The sequence below is a fragment of the Chelonoidis abingdonii genome, chromosome 22 (genome assembly GCF_003597395.2).
Source record: "Chelonoidis abingdonii isolate Lonesome George chromosome 22, CheloAbing_2.0, whole genome shotgun sequence".
In the NCBI taxonomy this organism is placed as follows: domain Eukaryota; kingdom Metazoa; phylum Chordata; order Testudines; family Testudinidae; genus Chelonoidis; species Chelonoidis abingdonii.
In genome coordinates, this window is record NC_133790.1 from 31,041,133 (window position 1) to 31,068,885 (window position 27,753).

At 54.3% G+C, this 27,753-nt stretch overlaps 1 protein-coding gene across 4 annotated transcripts in view; it reads left to right on the forward strand.

The window, feature by feature from the left end:
- The window catches only part of EMID1 (EMI domain containing 1), a 106,591-nt gene that overhangs the window by 22,689 nt on the left and 56,149 nt on the right, over positions 1 to 27,753 (forward strand). For all 4 annotated transcript variants that reach the window (XM_032764634.2, XM_032764633.2, XM_032764635.2 and 1 more), the window contains exons 3-4: positions 10,575 to 10,688; positions 16,335 to 16,438. In XM_032764634.2, coding sequence (XP_032620525.1) covers positions 10,575 to 10,688; positions 16,335 to 16,438 — 218 coding nt within the window. The remainder of the gene's footprint in view (positions 1 to 10,574; positions 10,689 to 16,334; positions 16,439 to 27,753) is intronic.

Sequence of the window (27,753 nt, forward strand, 5' to 3'; positions counted from 1 at the left end):
TGATTGGCTGCAGGTGTTCTAATCAATGTAGCTATCTCCACTGCCTTCTAGAAAGATCTTAATTGGCCCCAGGTGCCTTGATTAACCTGGAGCAACTGCCATTTGGTTACCAGGGTACTAGGGATTTGTTTAGCCTGGGGCTAACATACCTGTTCCTCAGTACTTTACTGTAGCCATCTGGCCTTGCCCCATCACACCCTGTATATACTGGCAGAGTCTGGAACCCATGCTGCAGGGTGAACATGAAGCATTGACCTACATGAGGGTGGCCATAAGAAGTCGAGGTCTTTTCTGGCCTTTTCCTGCCTCAGCATCGGGGTAGGCACTGACAAGCCCACCCGACAAGTATTTTCCAATGGCCCCAAGCCGTTCCTTCTTGCTAGCCAAGAAGGGTGACTGGCAGGATGGAGAAGACACTTATACTATTCCTTGAGGGTCAGGTGGTTTACCCTTCCGCTCTTTGAGCTGTGAGGAATGAAACCATTTCTGCCAGAGTTTCCCATTTTTTCCATTCAGGATTTCTACCTGATAAACACTGGGCCTGGCCTGATTCACAATAAAGAGGGGCCAAAATCTGAATCAATGACTCTGGGAATTCCCATTCTTCAGAAAACCATGTTAAAGAGCTGCTTAGCAGTGCCCGAGGCAGGGTTGGGTTTAGTAGGCATAGCTTCCACCCTTTTGGAGACGGAATCTACTATTACCAAGCAGTATTTACTCCCTCTGCTGGTGGTGGGTAAAGGGCCTGTGTAATCTGTCTGAATCCGGGACCAGAGACCCTCTATTCTTTGGTGCCTCAATGCATTTTTTTGAACCTGGCGATCAGCATTAACCATGGCGCACTATAGACAGTTATCACACCGTGGATCTATATCCGCTTTCATGCTTGGCCACCACCCTGTATCTTTAACCCTGTTTAAATTATCCTGCTTTTCCTCTATGCCCTAGCTCATGCACAAACTGAATCAGGCCCCCCGCGCCTGGCTGGGGACTATCAGTGCCTTTGTCCATCTGCATCCACTTCCCACCAGACATTTCCAGCCTGCTCAATCCTGTATTTTCCTGTGGGATCTTTCCCTGTCTTGGATAAGGACTGGATTTCTGTATCCCCATCTTGAGGGGTACTTAAATCCAAGGAATCTATTCCTTTGCCTAAAATTTTCCCTGGGTAGTTACTGCCTCTGTTTGTTCTACCTGGTCTGTGTCTCTAGTGTGGTTACTAGGAGCAGCAGCTTTGGCTAAGGCATCAGCTCTGTTGTTCTAATGTGCCTCTTCTGAGTGATTTTTCTGATGCCATTTTGTGAGTCACCCAGGTGTCCCCAGTTCTTTCCTTGATAATCTGTTTATGTTTATTGGTGGGTCTCCCTCCAGAGATCCACTGAGGACTTTGAATGTTTACTGATGCTCTGGTGTCCACTAGCAATTGGGCAAATATCCCTGAGTTCCTCACAGTAGCCCTCACAGTGGGTCTCCCCCATATGTCACACTGAAGTTTTGCGATCAGCCCGCGGGGAACCAGGCACCCCTACTGCTCAGCCAACTCCCTCGAGAGCCTCCATTCAGAAGAGGGGCAGGGATCTGGTTTTGACAGGGAGTGGGCATGGGGGACGCACTCCATACCGGGACAGTGGGTTGTAGGGGAGCTCCCTGCATTAACTCAGTTCTCCGCATGACCTGAGACAAAGCATTAATTAGGATGCTGAGGGGCTGACGATCATATTTTTCCATATCCTCCCCTAATTTCACCAGCTTCATTCTAATCATGCTCCTATGGGTCTCCTTGGGTTGGCGCTGCCGAGGGTTGTGGCAGGCAGGGAGATTATAACTGGGAGGGTGACTGGCAGAGTGAGGACCATTGTTCGCAAATGTGATAGCATGTACTGGCTCTGAGTCTTTTTGCTGATTTGTCTTTTTAAGACGCCCGCCTCTTGCAGCAAGTCACCTGCCTGTTTGATTTTTGCCACCAGGTCATTCCCAGTGAGGTGTTCTATGTCCACAGCCCCCATGGTCAGTTTTGTCTGAGAATTTAGTCCTGCATAAGTGCTTAGGGTCCCTGATACTGGCAAGTGACAATCCCTTTCTCTTCTGTCTGGGGTAATGAATCAGAGAGAGCTGCCAGCATCTTCTTTCTAATTAGGAGAGCTTCAGCGGCCTCTTCTGGTTTCTACTCTTCCATCATATACGGTTTCTTAAGGGAAGAATCAGGCAGTAATGTTTTAAGAGCATTTATCATCCATTCCCAGGGTCCAGCGGCAGTCCGCTCCCAGAGCATTTGCATCACAAGGAGAGGCACATAACTGAGCCAATTAGGTTAAGTCCATGCCATCAGCAGAGGGGTATATTTGCTAAACATGAGCCAGTCACACAACAGCAGTGTCATGGTTCAGTGGCCCCAGTCTCTCAGCAATAGCCTTGGCTTGACAAGGAGAATATCTTACTATGTCCATGACCAGCTCTGTTGTGCAACTATGTGTTTAACCTCCCTTGTGGAAACAGGGGCAACATTATGCACGTGTAGCCAATCGGGGTTGAAGGGGTTTTTGGGGCAAGCATTAGGGGGTATCTGTATTTTCCCGGGGGGCTCCAAATCACAATCCTCTCTCAACCTTACAGCTGCTGCCACCCCCTTATGGGCGCTAAGTTGGACACGCAATTTACTAATCTCTGCCTTATACTTCCGACGGCCTGCTGCTGCCTTGGCTCCCTTAGTCTCATCTGCCAGGAAGCGAGTTGCTGCTCTTGCGTCTTCTAACAATATCTGTGTGTGTGTGTTAACTCTTTCCTATACAGTTCTGCATTCCTGCTGGCCTTGTCTCTCTCCTCGTGCATATTTCTAAGTACAGTCGCCATTTTAAACTTTTCTGCTCTAAATTCCCACCCATCTGTCTCACATTTGTTCAAACGCTGTTGTAACTGCTTTTTCTCCAGTTCCAGTTCCTGCCTCCCCTTTATCATTTCAGCCATGTCCAGACATGCATAAAATAACGCCCATGCAGCAGCTGCATCCTTTGCACTACCCCATGGCTTTCAGGTGGTGCAACAGGGTTCAAAGCTCAGACTCGCTTCAATCAGGAGATTATCACTGTTAAAGCACCTCCTTTCCCAGGGGCACTTCCCCTTCTTCGTTACCCGTCTCTCTAACCTGTTGGTTTTCTCCTGCCTCAAGCAAGCAGTCAAGGGTTTTTTTCCAGCCATCTCTAATTCCCTTATCTCACTAATGATCCCTACCAAAAGCCCTTTCACGCACTCACAGTACTGCTCTAAAATCTTTACTTTTAAGGTACAACTCTTAACTCCTTATTGCATGGTCCTATAGTTACTGTAAGCACAATTCTTAACTTAAAAGTTACAGGACGTTACCAAATATTCGATGAGAGAGGCACTTCATTAAAGGAGCTTAGTCTGAAAAAGTAAGAGACAGTTTGTGCAGGTCTGTGCCTCAGTTTCCCCACTCCTCAGCAACTGCTAAGCAATTATCACGTGATTATCGTCATATGCTGCTCGCATTCTCCACCAATTTGTTACCAGATTTGACCGTTACTTTGGGGTACACTCATATATTAGGGTTACTCTTCTCGGGGGGGGGGCTATCTTCTATGAATGTTCTGCTTGTGTCACTTGTGTTCTCATGTGGAACTCTATTTCTCCCTGCTGCAAGTTCCCTCCCACTGGAGCTGTCCTGCAGGACCTAGGTTCTGCCGGGCTGGATTCCTCCACCCCAGAATCACATGAACACACAAATTAACAGAGCACATCTGAGTGGACCAAATCAATCAGCACTCCCAAGCTGACCCCTTATATATCACTGGACTCAGCGGGCTGGGTCAAGCAGCACTTCCAAGCTGCCACCCTCCTATGCCACAGGTTCAGCATGTCCCTATCCCCACATTCACATTACAGGTGTTTTGGTAGCAACCCACTTGGTGAACAAACCCCACAGGATTTTTGGGCGCTGCAAGGATCTTTAGCTTAGATACGAGGAGTGTTGCTGCAGAGCAAATGGGGAAGCCAAGAACACAAAAGAGAGAGAGGGAGGGAGGGAAGCAACCAGCGTAACCATATAAGTTATTTATTGCCAGGTAATAACCACAGGGGAGCAAACAAACAGATACAATATTAAATCTAGCTTAAAGCTGATTACAGAAGTCAGGTTTAGAAAACTGTCACTGATCCCACAAGTCAGCGTCAGAAGTCTGTACCAAGAGCAGAAAAAAAACAGAGAGCGAGCTGGGTTCTCAGCACTCTGTGACGCTTGAACTGGTCGGGGGTCCCAAATGGTGGTAGCTGAGGGTCTGGAGTGCTGGAGACAGGCAGAGCCCCTGGCATGATCAGTCAGGGGAAGATGAAGTCCCAGTGGAACTGACGCAGTTTGGATCCAGGCATCAGAACACACTTGAGCCTGGGTAAGGGTTTTTGTAGGGAAATAACAATGGTTCAAGGGAGAACACCAGATTTGTTTATGGGTAAACAAGGGAGATACCAAAGTTGTTTTGTTCAAGCTAGTCCATGGGAGCTGCTCATTCCTGGCTGTGGGTGATGTTCCTTCAAGTGAGCTCACAATGCAGTTAGACAGCTTCACTATTTTGGATACCAATCAAGGATTTATTACTAGGATTGGTCTGATAACTGCTGAGCTGGGGGTGTGCAGGCGGGTTCATTAATGTCTGGGGCAGAGATCCCCCACCATGCACTGATTCCCTGGTCCCCGAGTTCCGTGCGGTTCTTGCCTTGGAATCTGTTCTCCATTCTGTATGGAGATGCCCATCTTCATAAGAACATACGAATGGCCCTACTGGACCCAAGGGTCCATCTAGCCCAGTATCCTGTCTTCCAAGTGTCAGGTGCCCCAGAGGGAATGAACAGAACAGGTAACCATCAAATGATCCATCCCCTGTCGCTTATTCCTAGCTTCTGGCAAACAAAGGCTAGGGACACCATCCCTGCCCATCCTGGCTAATAGCCATTGATGGACCTATCCTCCATGAACTTATCTAGTTCTTTTTTGAACCCTTTTATGGTCTTGGCCTTCACAACATCCTCTGGCAAGGAGTTCCACAGGTTGATGCATTCGATGCAAATGAAGCTAGGGGAGTTGCCTTAATCCTTGTCCAGAGAGGTTTAGGTGTGTCTCCCACTGCCTTTCCGTTGCTTTTCCAAATCTTTCTTCTGATCAGTTTGCCTGGGGGCCAGGGGCGGGTTCCTTCATGAGTCAGACAGGCTGGATACTGCCCCCTGGTTCCCCAAGAACACAGAGCTGACAGGTAACAGCATCTAGAGGGTCATCTTGCTGCTTTAGGAATCTGCATGCCTGAGAAGAGCAGTGATCCATCTAATCCAGTGATCATTGTCAGGTGCCTTAAAAAAGGCCTGATCCCAGTCAACACTCAAGGGCAAAAGGTCTCAGAGCCAGTTCCCAAGCTCCTGAGCCTCCCAGTCTGCCTGGCGTCCCTTAGCTGTTTCTTTGCAAACATATACATTTCTTCCTCACACCGGTTTTCCTGCCAAAGAATGGCCGCTTAACTAGGTGATGGGCCATTTGATTATTCTGCCACTTGGCTGAGATGGTGACTAGTCTTTTATCTCTGAGGAACTGGTTTGTGTCTTGTCACAGGGGCTCTGCATGTCCATTAAGGGGAGGGGCAGCACCCTGCTTGCCCAGTGCAGGGTTGATACACCCTGTCACACAGCTGTGACTCTCATCTGGGCCAGACAAACAGAGTCAGGGACAGAGCAGAGCAAACAAACAGTCCAGCTTTTCGACAAACCTGAGTTTCAGCCCCTAGGGCAGGGTGGAGCAAATGAACAGGTTGTAGCCTCTTGGCTGGGGCACACACTAGCAACCAGCAGATTCAGTCCCCTGCTTGGGGGGAACAAACAGTCTATAGCCCCTGAGCCTCGTGGCTGGGGCAACCAATCACAAACAGGGTTCTGGCCCCCTGGGGGGGACAGACCAAACAAACAGTGGCCAAGGTCTCCGGCATTACTGGGATGGAGGGTGGGGGAACCCGGGCCCACCCTACTCTACCAGGTTCTGACCCAGGGCCCTGTGAAGCTGGTAACCCCCCAGTTCAGGATTCAAGTATCGGCATCCAGTGCATTCTCTGGGTCACTGCCTGCCCTTAAGTCCAATGCAGGCCTGTCTTCCACTAGCAGCAGTTTGGTGTCCCTGTCAGTTTGGTGTCAGTGTCTCTCCACAGTAGTCCAGGATACCCAGCTGTCTGGGGGGTTGACTGATCTTTGGTAGGAGCCAGCAGCACACGTCCATCCTCCCCTCAGCCAGCCCCACATGAGCTGGCCAGCTTCCTTTTATCTGCTCTCTCCACCTGGAGCATAGGTGAGAGGGAGAGGCCTCTTGTGCCCGAAGTGACTGGTTAACCCCCATGAGGTTGCCCGTCATATGCCTGCTTTTCTAAACTTGGAGCATGTCTCAGTAAGGTCAAACAGTAGAATCTTATAACTTTACATACATGGTTGCCACACATATTTTACCAGGACAATAATGTCCAGTAGATTATGAATTTTCAAGTGATACCTCACACAGCATATGTGATAAATGACAGGGAGGATAACTCCATTTTGTGGACACTCAGCCAGCCAGTTGGCTATGGAATCCCTCTTGGTTGTTGTTCTCTAGTTACTTTACCTGTAAAGCAGTGTTTCCCAAACTTGGGACACCGCTTGTTTAGGGAAAGCCCCTGGCAGGCCGGGCCGGTTTGTTTACCTGCCGTGTCCACAGGTTTGGTTTGCTGCTCCAGGCCAATGGGAGCTGCTGGAAGCAGTGGTTAGTATGTCCCTTGGCCCACGTCACTTCCAGCAGCTCCCATTGGCCTGGAGCAGCGAACTGCGGCCAGTGGGAGCCGCAATCGGCTGAACCTGCGGACGTGGCAGGTAAACAAACTGGCCTGCCCCGCCAGGGGCTTTCCCTAAACAAGTGGCGTCCCAAGTTTGGGAAACACTGCTGTAAAGGGTTAACAAGCCCACAGGTAAAAGAACAGAAGTGGGCACCTGACCAAAAGAGCCAATAGGAACGCTAGAACTTTTTTAAATTGGGAAAAAACTTTCCCTTTGTGTCTATTGTTGTTTTCCGGAGAGTGGAGACACAGAGCAGCAATGCTGTAAGCAGCTTTAGAACCAGGTATGAAAAAGCATCAATTCATATCTCGAACCTACTTATCTGAAACCCCAGATGTGTAAGCAGAGGAGGAATGTCTAGAAAGATGTGATTAGGTTTCTTTCTTTTATTTTGTAAGGCTTATGGACTAACCCCAGATGCTCTGTGCTAACCCCAGATGCTTTTGTTTTGCTTGTAACCTTTAAGTTGAACCTCAAGAGAGATATCTTGATGCTTAATTTTTGTAATTGTTTCTTTTAAGATCTAGCAAAAAGCCTAAGTTCCAGATGTATTTGGGTTTAACAAAATTTACTTTTTTCAAGAACGGGATTGGGTTTTTGTGTCCCTAAGAGGTTTGTGCACATGTTGTTTAATTAGCTGGTGGCAACATCTGATTTCCTTAATTTTTTTCTCAGCTCTTCTCCTGGGGGTGATGAAAGGGCCTAAGGGTACCCCACAGGAAGGGATTCCCAAGTACGCCTTCCTAGGGTCTCAAAAGGGGTGTGGGGGGGGTTGCACTTGGGTGGTGGGAGCATCTACTCATCCAAGGTCAGAGAGAAGCTGTTACTTTGGCAGTTTAATACCAGCCTGAAGTGACCAGTATTAATTTTTAGAATCCTTCCACCCTGCCCCCTCTTCTGCACTCGAGGTGCCAGAGTGGGGAATCAGCCTTGACAGCATACTTTGTACCACATTTATCATAGTCCTGTAGAAAGGGAGAACCTAGGGATACAGACTGTCACACCACGTGCCGTCCAGTCTTATCCAGAGTAAGGCAACTCACATCTGTGCTGTGCGGTTCTCTCTCTCCCAGCGGGAGGACTGTGTGTGCAGAGCCATGCCTTGTTTTGGCAGAGCTGGATTTTGGGTTCAAATGCCCACCCAGCTTGGTGTGTGTGAGAGAGGAGGCCAGTGAGATACTGGCACTAGGCACTTGGAGCAGGAGGCAGAGAAGTCTAGGATGGACCTTAGCTCCTGCAGAGGTTCGTTCCACAGTCTGGGACTGTTTGCCCACTTGCTGGTGGCCTCAACAACAAGGCCAAGAACTGAGCATGCCTCAGAACCTGAACTGCCTTATCCCAGGTTCATGCATACGGCTGTGTCAGTGCAGGGGAAGGTGGTAGAGAGGGAGCTAGCCATGCTCATACCACTTTAGACTGCAAGCTCTTTGGGGCAGGGACAGTCTCTGGCCTGGCCTATATTTAAAATATAGGTTGACACAGCTACGGCTGAGTGTCTGCCACCCCGAGTGCCATAGCACTGCTGCCTTAAGGCCCAGCATAGACGCAGTTAGATTGATGGAAGAATGCTTCCATTGATCTCATGGCTGTCACTCAGGGAGGTGGTGTTCCTGCTCCCCTTCTGTCGCTATAGAATCATAGAATATCAGCGTTGGAGGAGACCTCAGGAGGTCATCTACTCCAACCCCCTGCTCAAAGCAGGACCAACCCCAACTAAATCATCCTAGCCAGGGCTTTGTCAAGCCGGGCCTTAAAAACCTCTAACAATGGAGATTCCACCACCTCCCTGGGTAACCCATTCCAGTGCTTCACCACCCTCTTAGAGAAAAGTTTTTCCTAACATCCAATCTAGACCTCTCCCTACTGCAACTTGAGACCATTGCTCCTTGTTCTGTCATCTGCCACCACTGAGAACAGCTGAGCTCCATCCTCTATGGAACCCCCCTTTGGGTAGTTGAAGGCAGATATCAAATCCCCCTTCACTCTTCTCTTCTGCAGACCAAACAAGTCCAGTTCCCTCAGCCTTTCCTCAGAACTCATTTGCCCCAGCTCCCTAATCCTTTTCATTGCCCTCTGCTGGACTCTCTCCAATTTGTCCACATCCTTTGTGTAGTGGGGGGCCCAAAACTGGCCACAATACTCCAGGTGTGGCCTCACCAGTGCCAAATAGAGGGGAATAATCACTTCCCTCGATCTGCTGGCAATGCTCCTACTACTGCAGCCTAATATGCCGTTGGCCCTCTTGGCAACAAGGGCACATCGTTGACTCATATCAAGCTTCTCACCCACTGTAATCCCCAGGTCCTTTTCTGCAGAACTGATACTTAGCCAGTTGGTCCCCAGCCTGTAGCAGTGCATGGGATTCTTCTGTCCTAAGTGCAGGACTCTGCACTTGTCCTTGTTGAATCTCATCAGATTTCTTTTGGCCGAATCCTCCAATTTGTCTAGATCACTCTGGACCCTATCCCTCCCTCCAGCATATCTACCTCTCCCTTCAGTTTAGTGTCATCTGCGAACTTTCTGAGGGTGCAGTCCATCCCATCAACCAGCTCATTAATGAAGATGTTGAACAAACCCAGCCCCAGGACTGACCCCTGGGGCACTCCGCTTGATTCTGGTTGCCAACTAGACATTGAGCTGTTGATCACTACCCACTGAGCCGACAACCTAGCCAGCTTTCTATCCACCTTATAGTCCACTCATCCAATTCAGAGTTTTTTAACTTGCTGGCAAGAATACCGTGGGAGACTGTATCAAAAGCTTTGCTAAAGTTAAGATATATCACATCCACCGTTTTCCCCATATCCACAGAGCCACTTATCTTATCATAGCTGGCAATCAGGTTACTCAGGCATGACTTGCCCTTGGTGAATCCATGTTGACTGTTCCTGATCACCTTCCTCTCCTCCAAGTGATTCAAAATGGATTCCTTGTGGACCTGTGCCATGATTTTTCCAGGGACTGAGGTGAGGCTGACTGGTCTGTAGTTCCCTGGATTCTCCTTCCTCCCTTTTGTAAAGATGGGCACTACATTAGCCTTTTTCCAGTCATCTGGGACCTCCCCCGATTGCCTGTAGGATGTGTCTGCACTGCGGAGTTGTGCTGGCACAGGTACAGCCCTGGAGCTCTGCTGATCTAGTCCCTGTACTGGAGGCCTGGTCTTTCACCATGTCTTTGTACAGCGCCTATCACAACTGGTCTCTGATCTTGGTTGGGGCCTTGAATGGGTGAAGGGGCCGGGAGTGGAAAAAGGCCCAGTGCTTTCTGCTGCTGTGTGAAACACTCCTAAGGTGCCAGCATTTAACTGGGAATACCGGCCAGAGGAAATTTGCATGGTCGGTGGTGGGAGCGTTTTCACACTCAGGCTGGGGAGTAGGGAAGCCTGGACCTGATTCAGAGACAGAGCAGCTCCTGGAGATGGAGACACTGGCATGACAGTCAGAATGGGGAGCCCTGGAGAACCAGCCAAGTTCCTGGGGGATGTGGCATTTGCTCCGAGATGACAGGGCTGGTGCATCCAAAGGGGAGCTAGTTTAAGCATCTGGGCCCAGCCTGGGATCTCTGTGACTGGCTGGGCCCTGCGCGGGTCCCAATGACCATTGGACACCAATACATTTTGGCCCAGCAGCCAGTGCTACTAGGGCTAGTGAATGGCATCTGCCCCCCGTGCGGGAGCAGGGGCAGGAGCAGGGTGTGATGCAGCCTATGTTGGTCTCTTTCAGGAACTGGTGCTCGTACATAGTCACAAGGACAGTTTCCTGCCATGTCCAGAATGGCACCTTCCTGCAGAGGGTGTTCCAAGGCTGCCGCTGGCCTGGGGGCTGCAACGGAGGCAGGTGAGAGAGACGCTGCTGCATCTTTAACCTCCCCTTCCACCACCCCCACTCCCTGCCAGGTGCTGCTTGTCTGCTGTGCCGCACGTGGGCTCAGGGCCGCCCAGAGGTTTCAGGGGGCCTGGGGCAAAGCAATTTTGGGGGACCCTTCCATAAAAAAAAGGTGCAATATTCTAGTAACATGTATTTGGAAATGTAAAAACTAACCAGTCAAATACATTCAAAAATTAAAATTTTAATAATTTGAAAACATACAAAATACATTATTTGAAAGCATTAAATGCTTTAATGCTATGTATACATTTGCAATTACATAATGCTTCTTATTAAATCGTTTTCTTACAAATTGTTCAGAACATTACACAGTTGTGCAGAGATATAGGAAGAAGGGGACATACATCAGGGCCCAAATGGGGCTCTGAGTGATCACTACTTCCCACCACCCAACACAGATGTAATGAGGTTAAGTGGTGTCTGTATAAAGAAATTAAAACTACTGATTATTCCTCAAGATAGGCTTTTAATGACTTACGGCTATAAATGCATTACAGACAGAATAAGAAAAGAAAAATTAAAGACCAGCATTGAATAAGGATTAATATAAATGACAAATTATATTGCAAACAAGCACAAGTACTGGTAATGTTATGCATTAGCTACTTATTATTATAAAAGCACGTCCTTAACATTGGCAGTTTTTACTGATGACAGGCATGAGTACATACAAAGCTATTATTGCTTATTAACTATTAACCTTACAAGTTCTATTCCTGCCCTTAATAACCTTAAGTATAAACAAAGATGCTATAAACTGTCAATTTTCTACTACTTCTAAACAACACGAGTATTAAACTTTTACTTCTATTTTTAATACTGCAGCATTAATATAATCAGAGATCGAATTATCCTGACACCACCATTCCTAATACTTTAGTGTCAGTACCACTTGAGCAGCTCGAGCAACCCAGACTTAACCATAAGTTTCAAAGGTGGTCTTAATAAGCTGTACCCATGGGCATGACCTATTTTACTACATGGGAGTCAGCATAAAATGTTGCCTGGTTGCAGGTGTCTTTTGACCACAAGTTGTAACTTAATTTTGCAAGTTGCTTTTAAAGATATTTACAAACTATCACTCTATAAAGCTTCCGGAAGTTTTAGGCCTTTTTTTTATTATGCCCCTCATTCCCCTAGCACCGCCGGCCCTGTGGAACACTGCCCCTGCCCCCAGCCCGCCCGCCTTGCAGAAACAGACCCTCTTCCTCAGCGCCACCTGTCAAACAGCTGTGGGCCAAAGAGAGAGAGTTTGGGGGGGGGGGGGAGAAACAGCACACATAGGCAAAAGAAATATTCCATTCTATGCTGCGAAAGAAGTGGCTGTAGCCCATGAAAGCTTATGTTGAATAAAATTTGTTAGTCTCTAAAGTGCCAAAGTACTCCTGTTCTTTTGCAGATACAGACTAACCCGGCTGCTACTCTGAAACCTGCAGCCAAATAGGGTGACCAGATCAGAGCAGTAAATAGGACCCACCCCCTCCCACTCCGCCCACCATCACACCCTCTTCACGCCCTAGTCCTCCACTGACTTGCTGCGTCCTCCTAGTCAGTCCCCACCCACAACTCACCTCCTTTCACTTTCTCCTCCCTGCCAGAACCTCTATGCCTGCCTAGAACCCTGCTGCTCACTGCTTGCTCTTTGTCCACTGCCACTTGCCCACCCGCTCCCCTCGACTTGCCGCTGCACTCCCCCCCCGATATATAAACTCATTCAAAGACCGTCACTATATGTACTGCACCAGCATCAAGTCACTATTTACTGACACAGCAATCAATCGGCAGTTGTAGGTAAATTCTGCATTTGCACTTTTGTATAACTTTTACATGACTTTGTATTGAACCTTGGTAATATGTTAATGTGGGCCCAACGGTAGTATAATTAAGGTAAAGAAAAATGTCTCATTGCTAGAAGTAGATGAATCTTTCCTCCACTTTGTAATCAATTGCCCTATTGAATGAATGAGGTGTGAATGAGGAAGGTGTGGAAGGCAGGCACCTCAGACGCTGCAACACCTTGGAGAGGGACTGGAGCCAGACCAAGGAGCTTTGCCTAGGCTGGAGTGGAGGCTGGGGTGCTGGGTTGCAGTCTCTGGGCTGGGGCACGGTGGTGCAGTCAAGGGGGGGTGGGCTTCTGCGGAAGGAGGGAGAAGGGGACGTGCATGGCTTTGGGACAGACGTTTGGGGCTGGCAGGGTGCTCGGGGAAGGGAACTGCTATGTGGCTCCTTCCTCCCCTCTAATGCCCTCACCATAGCCTCAAGTGGGGATGGAGTGCCCTCCTTCCATGTATGTAGGAGTGGTGCTGGAGGACAACCAGTCAAACTCTGGTTTTACTCATTTCGCTGCATAGCGCACTCTAACACCTTACAAAACTCTTTCACTGCTCTCACTTCCCCTTTTCTCTAGGGATATGTGATCTTTTCGGTGGAGCCATTTCCAAACCCAAGGTGAGTAACAGCAGTGAATAACTAGATGACCCACACAGCTAGTCATCCCAGGACCCCAGGAGCGAGAGCATGTGCCCCACCTCCCAGGGACCGACCTGCTTCCAATCCTGGCCTCTCCAGCAGATGCTAGTTAGACTATCTGTGTCGGCTGCACAGTGGGATTTCAAGTGGATCCCCTGTCACGGTAGTCCCGGGCGATGTCGGAACTGTCTAACCCACTAAGCCAGTCAGACTTTGGGGGCCTCTCGTCTCCCTTGGCAGACTTGCAGGGCAAAGAAGTCTAACGGCTTCACCTCCTGAGTCTTCCTTGGAGATTTCAGGCTCCTCTGCTCCGTGTGCTTCCTCACAGCGAGCCACCCAGGCGGGGGATCCTGGGAGCCACGGGTCTGCACCCCCACTTTGCAGTCAACGTATCTGCCCCAGATAAACAGAGTTTATTGATGACAGGAACAGGGTCTAAAACAGAGCTGTGTTAGATACAGCGAACCGGACCCGCGGGATCCATCTGGGAGCAGTGAACGAGCCAGACCTTCAATTCTGGTACTTCACTCCTTCATCCCCAGCCAGCTTCCAGACTAACACCCCCTCCAGCCCCTCCTCTTCTGCTCAGCTCCTTTCCCTGGCCAGGAGGTACCTGATCTCCTTTGTTCTCCAAACCTTCAGCTGGCACTTTGCACGAGGAGGAGGCCCGGCCAATCATTGCTAGGAGACAGAGTGTCAAGGCAGTTTAGATGCATGGCCTTTGCTCTACAGCAATCCACATCCCTATCCCACCACCTCGATACATTAAGAACTGCCTAGGGACATGAGGCACCACCAACAGTGTTCAGAGCACAACATTAAGAACAGTCCCAGTTCTCCACACCCTGAACCCTCTGCTAAATTCACCCTGTTTTGCGACCCTCCCCCTGCCCCCCCGCAAAACTCTGCGTCTATTTTACTTGTTGCAGGGCTAATGAAGGACCATAGTTATGGAAATTTTCAGCCCTACAGCGGTCTTGCGCAGTCAGGGGAGGGAAAACGAACGTTAGATGGGAAGGGAACTGTTGGATTAGAGCAGCCCGTCCCCTTCCTTTCCAAAATTAATTTGAACAAGGAATTAAGGATAGCCGTGCCTCAAGTTTCCCCTTCTGCAGGAGTAGGGCGGAGATAAAAGTCTCAGCCTGCCGCCTTATGCAACGGGGGCTATTTCCTAGGTCTATATCATGTACATGATACAACTTAGTTCGTGAAACAGTACCAGGCAGCACAACAATCACCCTAGCAAACCGGAAACACCACCCACACAGTATTATAAAACCTAGGGATCCAGAGAGGTTACAACACTCACGTGGAAGTCCCATGCGCTTTCAGGTGAAGTGGGTCACTGCAAGATTATTTCCTGTCTCAGCCCACCGACCGAAAGTCGTCTACGCTTGTCTCCTCCAAGATGAGCAGGTCCCTTTCCCCGCCCCCCCCCCCCAGCGGGCTGGCTGTGCCTGGAGCTCCGCAGTCACGTACTCTGACGTGTCTAACCGAACAGCTGCTGCTCCGGAGACGCAGAGCTGCTCTTGGCCAGGCGGAGGGCCCGTAGGGGTATAGACACAGTCACCAGTCGCGGCGGAGGGCCCCCTGTTGGAACGGAGAAAATTGCCCCACTTGCCCCCCCCCCCGGGCGCCCCTGCGTGGGCTCAGCTGGGCATGGGAGGCACATGCTGCAAGCAGGGCCAGCTTTAGGCCAATTCCACCAATTCCCCCGAATCGGGCCCCGTGCCTAAGAGGGCCCCGCACCCAGTGAGAATCCCCTCCCTCGCTAGAGGCGCCTTTTTAATTTTTACTCACCTGGCAGTGCTTCGGGTCTCCAGCGACACTTCGGTGGCGGGTCCTTCGCTTGCTCTGGGTCTTTGGTGGCACTTCGGTGGCGGGTCCTTCGCTTGCTCTGGGTCTTTGGTGGCACTTCGGTGGCGGGTCCTTCGGTGCCGCCAAAGACCTGGAGTGAGTGAAGGACCCACCACCTAAGTGCCGCCGAAGACTCAGAGCACCGACCGGTGAATACAAGCCCCACGTGTTTTTCTACAGGTGTTTTTTGTTCTTGTTTTGGTTTGGTTTTTTTTTTAGTCATCCCTGCTGGGACCCCGTTGAAACTGTTCGAATTGGGCCCCGCATTTCCTAAAGCCGGCCCTGGCTGCAAGGTGGGGAGGCTTTGTGTCCTCGTAGGGCCCCTCACGCTCGAACTACTGCAGCCCTGTCGCAGCACCTGGGCTGCTCCTCCTTCTCGCACCGCAGAGACCCACTCAGTCTCCACTGGCCGGGTAGCCGCATGCTGCTGCTTACTATGTTCCCTCAATCTGTGCAGCAATACTATGGACAACATCCCTGCTATCCCCAGGCCCAAGAGGAACAGAGGTCTCCCTTCCTGGAGATCTCACTGATTCTGGATCCTGCTAGCTCTGCTCCTCTCCTGGCACATCCTTCCTGTGCCTTTGGCTCAGGGCTCAGCTGATAGGCTAGTTAGTCCTTTAGCTCTCCCAGCTGTGATCCTGATGAGCCCCAGCCAGGCCTCTCTGGGGGAGCTAGAGTGATCGGGGTGCTGTAGCTGGTGAGCTGCTCTCTGTCCCAGGCCCTGTGTTACTGGGAGGAGAATGAAGAACTAAGCTGTGGTGCCCATCCAGTCCCAGATTCCTCCCACTGCCCCAGCCCAGAGGGACCATCCGCTCCTGGGGCTGCTAGGCCACTCAGCCTCTGTTTTCGTGAAGACTCGGGCTCCCCTCCACCAGCCTACGGCCGGATGCTCCACTCCTTGTCAAGGGAGTGCTCCATCTATCCTGGATCCTTCCACAGCAGCCCCCACTTGGAACGGCTTCCCCACTCATTCCTGCTTCATGTTGCTCCTGCACCATGGGAGGCTCCGGCCCATCAGCTGATCCCAGCAGAGGCCAGGCAGGAATCCACTCCCTTCCCTTGCAATGCTGAAAGGGGGACAGCAAGGGACAAAACTCCACCCCCGGGAAGCATCAGGCCTGGGTGCCTGCTGGAGGTGGAGATGGAATACCCACCTGGGCTGCTCTGTAGCCATAGGCCCCTGGTGGTGACAAATGTTAGGGATGCTGGCGGGCGCTGAGAACAGACCAAGATCCTGATGCCTGGGGGGCCCTTTCTGTCTCGCAGCTACAGAGCCATCGTGAGACCAGTGTACAAGGTGGCCTACAAGACGGTCACGGCTCTGGAGTGGAAGTGCTGCCCAGGCCACTCGGGGATCAGCTGCGAAGAAGGTAGGAAAAGCCGGATGAACAGGGCTCCTGGGGGACGTTCTGAGCTGTGTGAGCCACATGGCAGCTGCCGGGAGTACTGGGGCACGGCAGCCCAAAGAGCTGGCCTGGATCAGAACAGTCCCCTCCTAGCACAGGATTGAAGGGGCCTGGATTTAGATCCCTTCCACTGCGGGGAAGAGGGGGAAGTGGGGCTCAACTCCCTCTCCATGTGGGGCAGAGGGGGCTCTGGGGGCAGCTCCCTCTCCATGTGGGGCAGAGGGGGCTCTGGGGGGCAGCTCCCTCTCCGTGTGGGGCAGAGGGGGCTCTGGGGTTAGATATACAGGGTAGTTTGTGTGAGGCAGATGATACTCTGGGGCAGATAGACAGCACAGCGGGACAGCCATCTCATGGCAGGACAGAGGGAACGCAGGACACCAGCTACCCTAGCACTGTCTGTGGTTGTCAGCAATGGATCGCCCATGGTTGGATCACTGTTGCTGGCATAGATGGGACCCAGCCACTGGGCACTATGTCACCAAGGGTGTAATGAGCCCCAGCTCCGCTAGCAGCGAAGCCACTGTCCATGCCAGCTGATGGGGGAGTGCCCTGGAGACAGATCTTCAGGCTGGGTCGGTCATTGCCATGAGGGTCGGAGGGGGCGTGAGCAGTCGGAGGAGGTACAGTGTGAATGCTGCTGACATCAGCATCAGCCCCATGCATCAGCGTCAGACACAGGATGGCAGAGATCAGTCACGGCATCCTGTAGAACGCCCTATGGCACCTTATGCTGCCAACCTAGAGGTCAAGCCATCCAGGGCACCTCCCAGGGAATCTGAGGAGACAGGTACGGAATCAGACAGTGTGGGGCAGAGGGATCTCTGTGGGTAGTTGTATGGGGCAGCCCCCCTCAGTGTGGGGCAGGTATGGGGGGTTCTCATCGTTGATCATCCCCGAGATGATACTGGGGTGACTGGGGAGCCGGGCTGGAGGCAGATTCTTCCCCTGATGTCAGCGATTTCAGTTTGTTGTAGCCCATTAGCCCTGGGCTGCCTCTTCTAATTAGTTACTGTAGGGCTGCTTGTGAACAGTGGTGCTGTGGAGCGGGGCAGTTGTTATGGTAGGGCCACACATGGCTGCACAGCGTATCTCATTCCTCCTGCACTGCTCATCCAGGAAAGCTGCATGAACCAGTGCCCGTCGCTACAGCCCTACACGGATACACAAATGTATATCTGCATTCGATCCGCGATCCACAAAAAAGATCTGTGGGTATCTGCAGATATCCTTGGATTTGCAGGGCTCTACATTGGGGGCTAGGCTGAGACTCCAAAGCATCCCCCCGCCGGAGCCAATCGGGGAGAGCCACGGACAGCTGTGGGGAGCCCGTGCGGAGTCGCGTACCATCCAACTGCCCTCAGCTGCCAGGGGCTGCTCTCAGGTCCCCCATACCATGGGCAGGTGGAGAGTCTGCCACTGCTCCCCACAGCTCGCTGGCCAGGGGGACACCTGTGGAACTGCCCAGGGGCTGCTCAGGCCCCCCGCCCAGGGCAGGTGGAAGGTCCGCCATGGCTCCCCACAGCTGCCTGCCCGGCTCTTTCCGTGGCTGGGCTGTGGCTCCGACCTGCCCCCCTGGCCGAGGCCAGGTCAGAGAGAGCTGGGTGGGCAGCTGTGGGGAGCCATGGCGGACCCTCCACCTGCCCAGGCCTGGGGCCCAAGCAGCCCCCCGCCCAGTGCCCCTGCCCCCCAGGTCTCCCGCCCAGGACAGGTGGAGGATTGGTGAGAGGTTCCGCACAGCTGCCCACCATCTCTTACCATCAGAAGCCTGCACCGATACAAAATTTGTATCCACATCCACATTGCTTGCCACAGAACTGGGCCACAGATATATAGCGGATACCCTTGGATTTGCAGGGCTCTACCCATTGCAGCATCACTGGGCACTCCCAGGGCTGCCTGCCGGGGAGCTGCTACTTACTCGCATACCAGCATCTCCCAGCAGGAGGTGCTACAGGGGATGGCCCAGAAGCCCTGGCCTCTGCTAGTCGTATAGATGGAAGAGGATGTTTGAATGTTCTCTGTGAATGCAGTTCCCAGCAGGGTGAGTCTGAGTTTACGATACCAGCTCATCTGGATTTAAAACTGTCCTGCGAAAGGCAATTCACCCCTGCCCTTGGGAAATCGTTCCAAAGATTAATTGCCCTCATTGTAAAAAAGGGGCATTTTATTTCCCATCTGAATGTGCTTAGCTTCAGCTTCCAGCCCTTGGGTGTGTGAGGCCTTTGTCTGCTAGAGCAAAGGTCAACGTTTTGTTCCCCAGCTAGGTACTCATCAGCTGCCCTCAAGTCACCCCTTAACCTCTTTGTTAACCCAAATCGACTGAGCTCCGAGTCTCTCACTGGAAGGCAAGTTTCCAATCCTTTATTCATTCTTGTGTCTCTTCTCCAACTTCTCCCCACATCTCGTTAATTGGGGTCACCAGCACTGGACACGGTGTTCCAGCCATGGTGGCACCAGTGCCAAACACAGAGGGAAAGTCACCTCCCCGCCCCTACCCGAGGTCCCTGGGCATCAGGGAGCTCGTCTGGGTTTCAGCTCCAGCTGATGCTCAGGGGGAAGGAGGTTGACTCAGAGGCTGTCAGCTTGGTGGGGGCCTCCTGGATCACCCCAGAACCAGCTTGGGGGGAGAGCAGGGCTGCCAGGCTCTCCTGAAAGCAGGGGGCTCGTTTCTGATGCAGATGGAGCGGGGTGATTTGAACTGTGCCCAGGAATTGCTCTTCCTTGTGCCAAGAAAGGACAGACAAACTTAACCGTGACCCCACCATGCTGAGGCAGGTGGGACTCACAACCATTGTGGAGGGGCCAGAGCAGGGGGCAGGTAAGCCAATCTCCCCCATCCGCAGGGCGGGGGCAGGAGGAGCGGGAGAGGGGAGGCTGAAGGGCTGCTGCAGTGATTTTTTCCCAGCTGCAGTTGAGGAAGGCCCAGGCCTGGCTACCTGCCAGCTCCTCTCCACTCTGCCAAGCTATCAGCCTTGGGGTGCCTCCACACATCCTGCTGTTGAACCAGCCCGGGGGGTGGGGGAATGACACCTGTGGATGGAAGAGGCAGGCTCAGTGTCTTGGAGGTGCTCTAACTGGGGGACCCCCCATAATACACGCAGCTCCCCTCAGCCCCCATCCCTCAGTTAGCTCCCATTGGCATCTCCCATCCAGCCCCCCATTTCCCCATTCATCCCCTTCAGTAGCCCCCAGTCCCCAGCTGGCCCCCCTTGGGCATCCCCCATCCAATCCACCTCACATTCTCTCTTCTGCATCTCCTGGAGCTGTTCTCAGATTTCAGTGCAAGCTGACCCGGCCCTGGTCCCCTCGTTGTCTCTGGGGAGGGGTGGCTCCAGACATTTCGCCGCCCCAAGCATGGCGGCATGCCGTGGGGGGGCGCTCTGCCAGACGCTGGTCCCATGGCTCCGGTGGACCTCCTGCAGGCATGCCTGCAGAGGGTCCGCTGGTCCTGTGGCTTTGGTGGACCCGCGGGACCAGCGGACCCTCCACAGGCACGCCTGCATGAGGTCCACCAGAGCCCTGCCTGCCGCCCTTCTGGCGACTGGCAGAGTGCCCCCTGCAGCATGCTGCCCCAAGCACGCGCTTGGTGTGCTGGGGCTTGGAGCCGCCCCCTCTCTGGGGACCAGCAGGCTGCTTTGAAATGTGCTCCAGAGGGAGAGGTGAGAGATGATGGCTGGATGAAGAGGGGGATGGAGGGGCAGCAATATGGGGAGCAGAGGGGCTGGGCGAGTGACCTGAATGGGGCCAAAGCTGAACTAGGCCAGGGAGGGGACACTTGGCTCCTGGAAGACGGCATTTCTTGCTGTCCAGGTGGGGGATCAGAAGGCAAGGGATCCGGGCACCCAGCCGTGGGGTAGGGGGATTCTCCCTGTGTGTGCCCTTCCCCTGACCGTGCAGACAGCTCCAGCTGCGCCTGCACCCTGCAGCCCACCCCCAGGCCTGCTCACTCCCCAAGTCCAGGGGTGGCTCTAGGCATTTCACCGCCCCAAGCACAGCAGGCAGGCTGCGTTCGGCGGCTTGCCTGCGGGAGGTCCGCTGGTCCCGCGGCTTCAGCGGACCTCCCGTAGCCGTGCCTGTGGGAGGTCCATAAGCCGCGGGACCAGCGGACTCTCTGCAGGCAAGCTGCCGAAGGCACCCTGCCTGCCGCCCCCGCGGCGCCTGCAGAGCACCCCCCACGGCTTGCGTCCCCAGCACGTGCTTAGCGTGCTGGGGCCTGGAGCCGCCGCTCCCCGAGTCCTATTGCATTGACCGCAGCAATGCTGACTCAGAGGCTGAGGTTAGGGAAGCTGCTGAGCCCTGCTTGTTTTGCTGCTTCCTGGCCAGCTGCGGCTGGGAACTGGGGGCCTGTGAGTGCTCTGCTTGTCCCTCTGCCTCCACGCCTTGGCAGGCGGCTTCCGAGAGCTAGAGCAGGAGCTGGTGGGGCCTGCTCCATCGGAGCTATTCCGAGGCTGCTCAGCTGCTGCCGAGTAGGGTTGCCAATTTTGGTTGGACATATTCCTGGAGGTTTCATCACATGACATCATCTATAATTAAAGATTCATCTTTAATTCCTGGAGACTCCAGGCCAGTCCTGGAGGTTGACAACCCCACTGTCCACTGGGCCTGCCACTAACTCACCCCCTGCATTTCTCCCCCGATGTCTCGGTGCTTAGGACGTGGGATCTCAGCAGAAACTCCGTCTCCCCAGCGCTGCTGAGAAGAGCACGTTCCATCTGTCTCCAGGGGGAGTGAGCAGGGGCCTTGCCACACCAGAACTGTTCTCACTGGCTGACAGCGAGACACAGCCACCTAGTAAACTCTGCGAGCCAGGGACCCCTTTGCGAGTACCCAGTCCCCCACGGCACTGGGTGCTAGCCCGCTGCGCCCCAGGCGTGCAGCATAGGGACAGTTCACACTGCTGGAATCCTGCCAGTGCTGCCTGGGGAATGCAGCACTGTCTCTGGGGTGCCTCCTTCAGAGCTTTTCTCCCTGACTGTGGGTCTGGAGCTGGGCCAGGCTCCATCTTCCTAGTGCCTTCAATCCCCTTTCTTCACAGCTCCTGCTAATGGAAACTACAGTCTTCTCAGTGGCGCCAGTGGAAACCCTTCACACACGAGTCCCAGCAGCAGGTTCTTGCCCTGACTGTTCCCAGCAGTCGGGCCGTGCTGCTGAGGCTGTGCCCAGCTCCGGGCTGTCGAGTTTGTGAAAAGGGGTCTATCGACTCCATGGTACCTGGGTCAGTGCTGTTCATCCTCCCCTGGCTGGAACACCTCAGGCAATGCTGGTAAAGACACCCAGCTTCTAGCTCACGGGACTGGCTATAGAGCAGGAGTGGGCAAACTACGGCCCGCGGGCCGTATCCGACCTGTCAGGGCTTTGGATCCGGCCCGCGGGATTGCCACCCCCATGCTGGAAATGGCCAGCACCACATCCCTGTGGCCCTGGGAGGGGTGGGGACAGAGGGCTCCGTGCGCTGCCCTCCCCAGCAGGCACGGCTCCCTGCAGCTCCCATTGGCCGGGAATGGGGAACCGTGGCCAATGGGAGTGTAGTGAGGCGGTGTGGCTCCCCTGCACCCCGGAGGAGAACGAGCCTAGTCGGAGGCCAGAGCGGGCAGAGCTAGGGAGCTGTGAGCCCGCCCCTCAAAGGGTCAGGCGGCGACCCAGAACTATAAAGGCCGGCCCTCGGAGCTCAGTAGGAGCCCAGCCGCCGGAGAGAGCAGACGTCCCTAGGGGAGTCCGAGACTGGGAAGCTCCTGCGGCCCAAGGCAGCCGCCCAGACTGGCCAGAGCTACCCCGTACCCGCTACCCGGAGGAGCTGCTGTAGCTACCCCGCGCCCGGTACCCGGGGGAGCTGCCAGAGCTATCCCGCGCCCACAACCCAGAGGAGCTTCCGGAGCTCCCCCACGCCCGTGACCCGGAGGAGCTGCCAGAGCTACCCCGTGCCCACTACCCGGAGCAGCTGCCGGAGCTCCCCCGCGCCCGCTACCCGGAGAAGTTGCCGGAGCTACCCTGTGCCCACTACCCAGAGCAGCTGCCGGAGCTCCCCCGCACCCGCTACCCGGGGAAGCTGCCGGAGCTACCCTGTGCCTGCTATCCGGAGGAGCTGCCGGAGCTACCCCGCGCCCGCTACCCGGAGAAGCTGCCGGAGCTACCCTGTGCCTGCTATCCGGAGGAGTTGCCGGAGCTACCCCACGGCCGCTACCCGGAGGAGCTACAAGAGCTGCCGTCCAACCCCTACCGCGATGAGCCCATGCTCCTGGACCCCGCAGAGACCAACGCCAGGACCCAGGAAGGGCCCAAGGGGGAGTGTGGAAGCGGCCCAGTCTGGCTGCAGCACTACCAGAGCCTATGTCAGTGTGTTGTGGCCAGGATCCCCACTGACTGAGCAGCAGATCGTCAGCTGCTGCTAGGGCCCCGGGCTGGGATGCAGTGGAGTGGGAGGGCCTGCGTCCCCCCTGCCACCCAACTCCGCGGTGGCAGACTCCCCCTCCCTCTGGCCTGAGGAGGCCGAAGCCTGTTGTTACTGCTCAGCCCTGCCTGAGGGCCTGAGCCCCCTGACTCAGCGTTTGGTGCCCCGCCCTGACCTAGAGCTGGGCTTAAAACTGCTATTACTGCTCAGCCCTGCCTGAGGGCCTGAGCACCCTGACTCAGTGCTTGTTGCCCCGCCGGAGCCAGGCCCAGACTAACCACAGTTCAGCCGACTCCCGCAAGGGCTCCTGAGGGAGACCCCGGGCCAGACCTTCTCCCCGGACCCATTGGGGTGTAGTGAGCCAGCGTGGCTCCCCTCCGCCCCGGAGAGGGTCGAGCCCCGGTGAACTCTTGTACACGGAGCTTCAAGGATGGTAGCCACAGGTGAGGGCAGTGCATGGAGCCCTCTGCCCCCCCCCTCCAAGTGGCCGCAGGGACGGCCCCTTCCAGGAGCAGCATGGGGCTGCTACCACCCCGAAGCTGCTGCGGTAAGCGGCTCCAGGCCGGAGCCCACACCCCGAACTCCTCCTGCGCCCCCTGCACTCCAATCCTCCTGCCCTGAGCCCCCTCGTACACCCCGCACCCTCCTCTGCCCCAGCCCCTTGCTCTGAGCCCCTTCCTGCACACTGCACCCCCTTCCACACCCCACACTCCCTCCCACACCCCATCCCCCCTACCCCAGCCCTACATTCATGGCCCTGCATGCAATTTCCCCACCCAGATATGGCGCTTGGGCCAAAAAGTTTGCCCATCCCTGCTCTAGAAGTTGAGGCCAGACTGGACCAGCTAGTATGAGATCCTGCATATCACAGACCATTAAACCTGACCCACACCAAGGCCAACAACCAGAATTAGATCTAAGTATCACAGCCCTCAGAAGATGTGACCCAGGCAGAGAACAGGAGGGACCGAGGTGCACCAGTGCTCAAGGCCCCTGCAGTGGCAGGGAAAGGATTAAGTGAGATACACCCCAGATGATCCTGGCAAGCAACCAGTAACCACCTGCTGTGCAAGGAGGTGAAAGCCGCCCAAGGTCTCTGCCAATCTGAGCTGGGGAAAATTCCTTCCCGAACCCAAACCTGGCCATTAGTGTGACTCTGAGCATGTGAGGAAGACTTACCAGCCAAGCACCTGAGAAAGCAAATTGTCTGCTTCACATCAGAGCACTGGCCCACCTGTCCAGTGTCCCATCTCCTGCCAGGGCTATCTCTGATGCTTCAGAGGAAGGAGAGAAGAAAACCTTTGGAATATACTGGGAGGGGAAATGTTCCCTTCCTGACCCCGGCAGGTGACCAGTAAAAGGTCTGAAGCATGAGGTTTTAGGGACATAAGACATGAACCAGATGGGACCCTGCAGCACCTCAGCCCCAGGTCTGAGCAGCATCAGCCTCCAGGTCCAGCCCATGGAGGACACTCACAATGAAGCAGGTTCTCTGGACACAGGGGCTGGATGTTTGGGTGAGCTCGGCACGGCCGGAAACTCGGCCCCAGTTCTGGGTGTTGAGCACTTGAAATGTGGCTCTTGGGCCTTTTGAAAACTCTTTGTTGCTTATTTGCAGGAGCACCTAGGAGCACTAGCCATAGTGCAGGACTCCGGGGTGCTAGGCACTGTACAAAGAGCAAACAGGTGGTCCTGGCTCCCAAAAGCTTACAGACTAAGTATCTGCCGCACATGAAACTCTGCAAGGAAAACCTACTCCTGGCTGCATTAGTACAAGCCAGCTGGCAAGCAGTCCCTTCTTGGATCTAGCTCACTAGCTCACTGCAGTGCCGTGCACCCAAGGCAAGTGGCTGCTTGCCTAATCTCAAATCAGCGATCCCAGACTGGACGTAGGAGTCAGAAGGTCCAGTGGAAACCTAAGGAGGACTGGATGGGTAATGAATAGAGTTGGTTAGAAAATGGGGGGTAGGGAGAGGTACAGCAGACATTTTCAAATCTTTTCTCCCCGTTGGAACATATTGTGGTTGAAAAATGGCTGATCAACTCCAGTGATCAACAGAGATGATGAAACTGATGTGCTTTGTACAGCACTGTGCACCATACAAAGGAGGTATGCTGCATGAGGGGGCAGTACCCTCTGGGGTCATCCCCTCATGCTGCATCCACAAGCCTTAGCCAAAGGCTACACAGCAAAGACGCAAACTGGGCACAACTCTGTGAGGAAGGAAAGAGACGGCCTCCTAATCCATGGCAGCCTGCCAGCGAGTCAGAAATGAACTGCAGTAAAACATGGGAGACCTGGTATGAGGTCCCATTACTGTGAAACTCTATCCTGCATGCAGCTATTTGATGTATTGAGCTTGGCAACACTCAGATGACTTGACATGGCAATAGCTGTTGGGATTCAAGGGAAGAAAGAAAGAAATGGCAAAGGATTGGAAAAGAGCTGGCTAGAGAAAGAGAGCGATGGAGAAAAGAAAGAGAAGCAGTGCTAGAGTGGTCGGGAGATTTGGAGAGGAGGGTAGGGCCCAGTCCCCCTCTGTCTCGGCAGTGGGCTGTCTGTCCCCTCCTGGCCTGCCTTGGAACTAGTTCCGCGGGTGGTATTCCACCTCCCCTCCCAGCGACCTGTGAAGGATTGACAAAGGGAAGTGATCGGTTCTTCCTGTTTGTTGAATCCTTCCTCCCCGGGTCAGAGCATTGCCCTCCCCAGCTGCTTTCAAAGGCAGTGGGGAGATCTGTTCCCTCAGGGGTCTGCCATTCACCGCGCCAGCCTCAGCCCATTAGCAGCCAAACAGGTGCCAAAATGTGACATGGGACTGCAGCAGTCTGGGAAGGCAGCGACCCCTGTCGCTCAGGCTCTAGCTAGAGGCTCCGGAGGGACTAGTCAGGGCAGGATTTATTTATTCAACTGGTCTTAATTTGGCTGGGGAGAGAGGGAGCAGGAGGGACCCTCCTTCCTCGCTCCCTCCTCCCAAGGTAGGAGAGATGAGCTCCCCCCACCCCCTGCACATCTCTGACAGGACCCAGCTTGAGTTGCAGGCCAGAGCCCCTGCTGTGCAGTACACTGCAAGCCACGTGGAAGCCTAGCCATGGATTTCAGGAGGGGCAGGCCTGGCTCCAAAGAGGAATGCGCAGCCTTGTGGCTGGGGCAGCCAAAGGGGCGTGCTCAGCAGGGGCGGCTCTGTGTTTTTTGCCACCCCAAGCACGGCAGTCAGGGAGCCTTCGGTGGCGTTTCTGCGGCAGGTCCGCCGGTAACGAGGATTCGGCGACGCTTCTACGGGTGATCTGCTGGTCCTGTGCCTTAAGTGTAGCCCCCGCTGAATTGCTGCTGAAGCCGCAGGACTGGTGGACCTCCCAAAGAAACGCCACCGAAGGCTCCCTGACTGCTGCCCTCACAATGACAGGCACCCCCCCTCCGGCTTGCCACCCCAGGCACATGCTTGCTGCACTGGTGCCTGGAGCCGCCCCTGGTGCTCAAAGTGCTCAGACTCCCAGCTTGTCAAATCCTGGCCAGCCAGTGAGGGCTGGAGCCACTCTGGAGCCCCAGCCGGGAGCCAAAGGACATCAAGGCCCAGGCCATGGATGTGCAGGGTCAGAGTGGCAGTGGGCACTCTAGTGGCAGCCACAGGTCCCTGTGCCAAGGGGAGCATGTTTGGGAGGGGTCTGGGCAATGACCAGGTTTGGTCTGTCCAGTGTCCAGTGGGAGCAAAGGCGGAATCTGTGCAATGCCCAATGAGAGGGGAGGTGTGGTCTGTGCAGTGACCAATGGGAGAGGAGATGGGGGTCTGTGCAGCATCCGTGGGAGAGAAGGTGGAGTCTGTGCAGTGGGGTCAGTGCAGTGTAGGGGTGCCAGAACAGGGTGTCCAGGGGGGCAGGGCCCTCCCACTTTTTACCAGCCATAACGGCAAGTGACGGGGGGGCGGAGAGGAGTAAGTGGGGCGGGGTCTTGGGGGGAAGAGGCAGTGTGGAAGCAGGGCCTTGGGGGAATGGATGACACGGGGGCTTGGGGAGAAGGGGCAGGGCCTCAGGGGCAGCACAGGGGGGATGGGGCCACGGTTCGGGCACCTGTGGCCCCCACCCCCCGCTCCCGGTGCAGTGTCCAATGCAGGAGCGCCACCAGCTTTTTTGGCGCTATAGGCAGCAGAAGGTCCCGCCCTCGAAATACCGCACCCAACAGAGGTGGCGGAAGATCCTGCCCCCAAAATACCGATGACAACTGGGGTGGCCAAAGATCCCGCTGCCGTGGTTGCCACCCCCCAAATGTTAGTGCTCTAGGCAACCACCTAGGTCGCCTAATGGGTTGTGCCGGCCCTGGTCCAATGGGAGGGGAGGTGGGGTCTGGGCAGTGTCCAATGGGAAGCGAGGTGTCCAGAAAGGATCTCTCTATTAAGAGGTAGCCCAGGCTGTGGAAAAAAATAATTAAAACGGGACAAATGGGGGGGCTGTATCTCAGGAACCTGTCATCCAAGGACCTCGGATTTGCACTGCAAACTCCGCCCTGGCCCATGGCCTGGCATGCCAGTTTTCAAGCCGAGTTGGTGATGGATTTTAGGGACAATGAAAATTCAGCTGCAAATGGAAACCACGTTGCCAATGTAGCTGTGGCAGGCCATGGCACTAGCTCAGACCTCCTCCACCCTGTGGAGACCTGCAAAGGGCCTGGACAGCTGGGACCACCTAGGGCCAGGGACCTTGGCTCTATTCCTCTATTGTCTTTTTCCAGCACTGGCTCTGAACAAAACAGCCCCACCCAGCGCTGCCCCTTCCCTTCACTGTCTGAAAATATTTACACTGGGCTTGTGAACTGCTGCCGGGGCTGGGGGTGGATCATCCTGGGGGGCAGCACAGCTGCATGTGTGTCCAGCCCTGGGAACCTCGGGGAGGAGAGGAG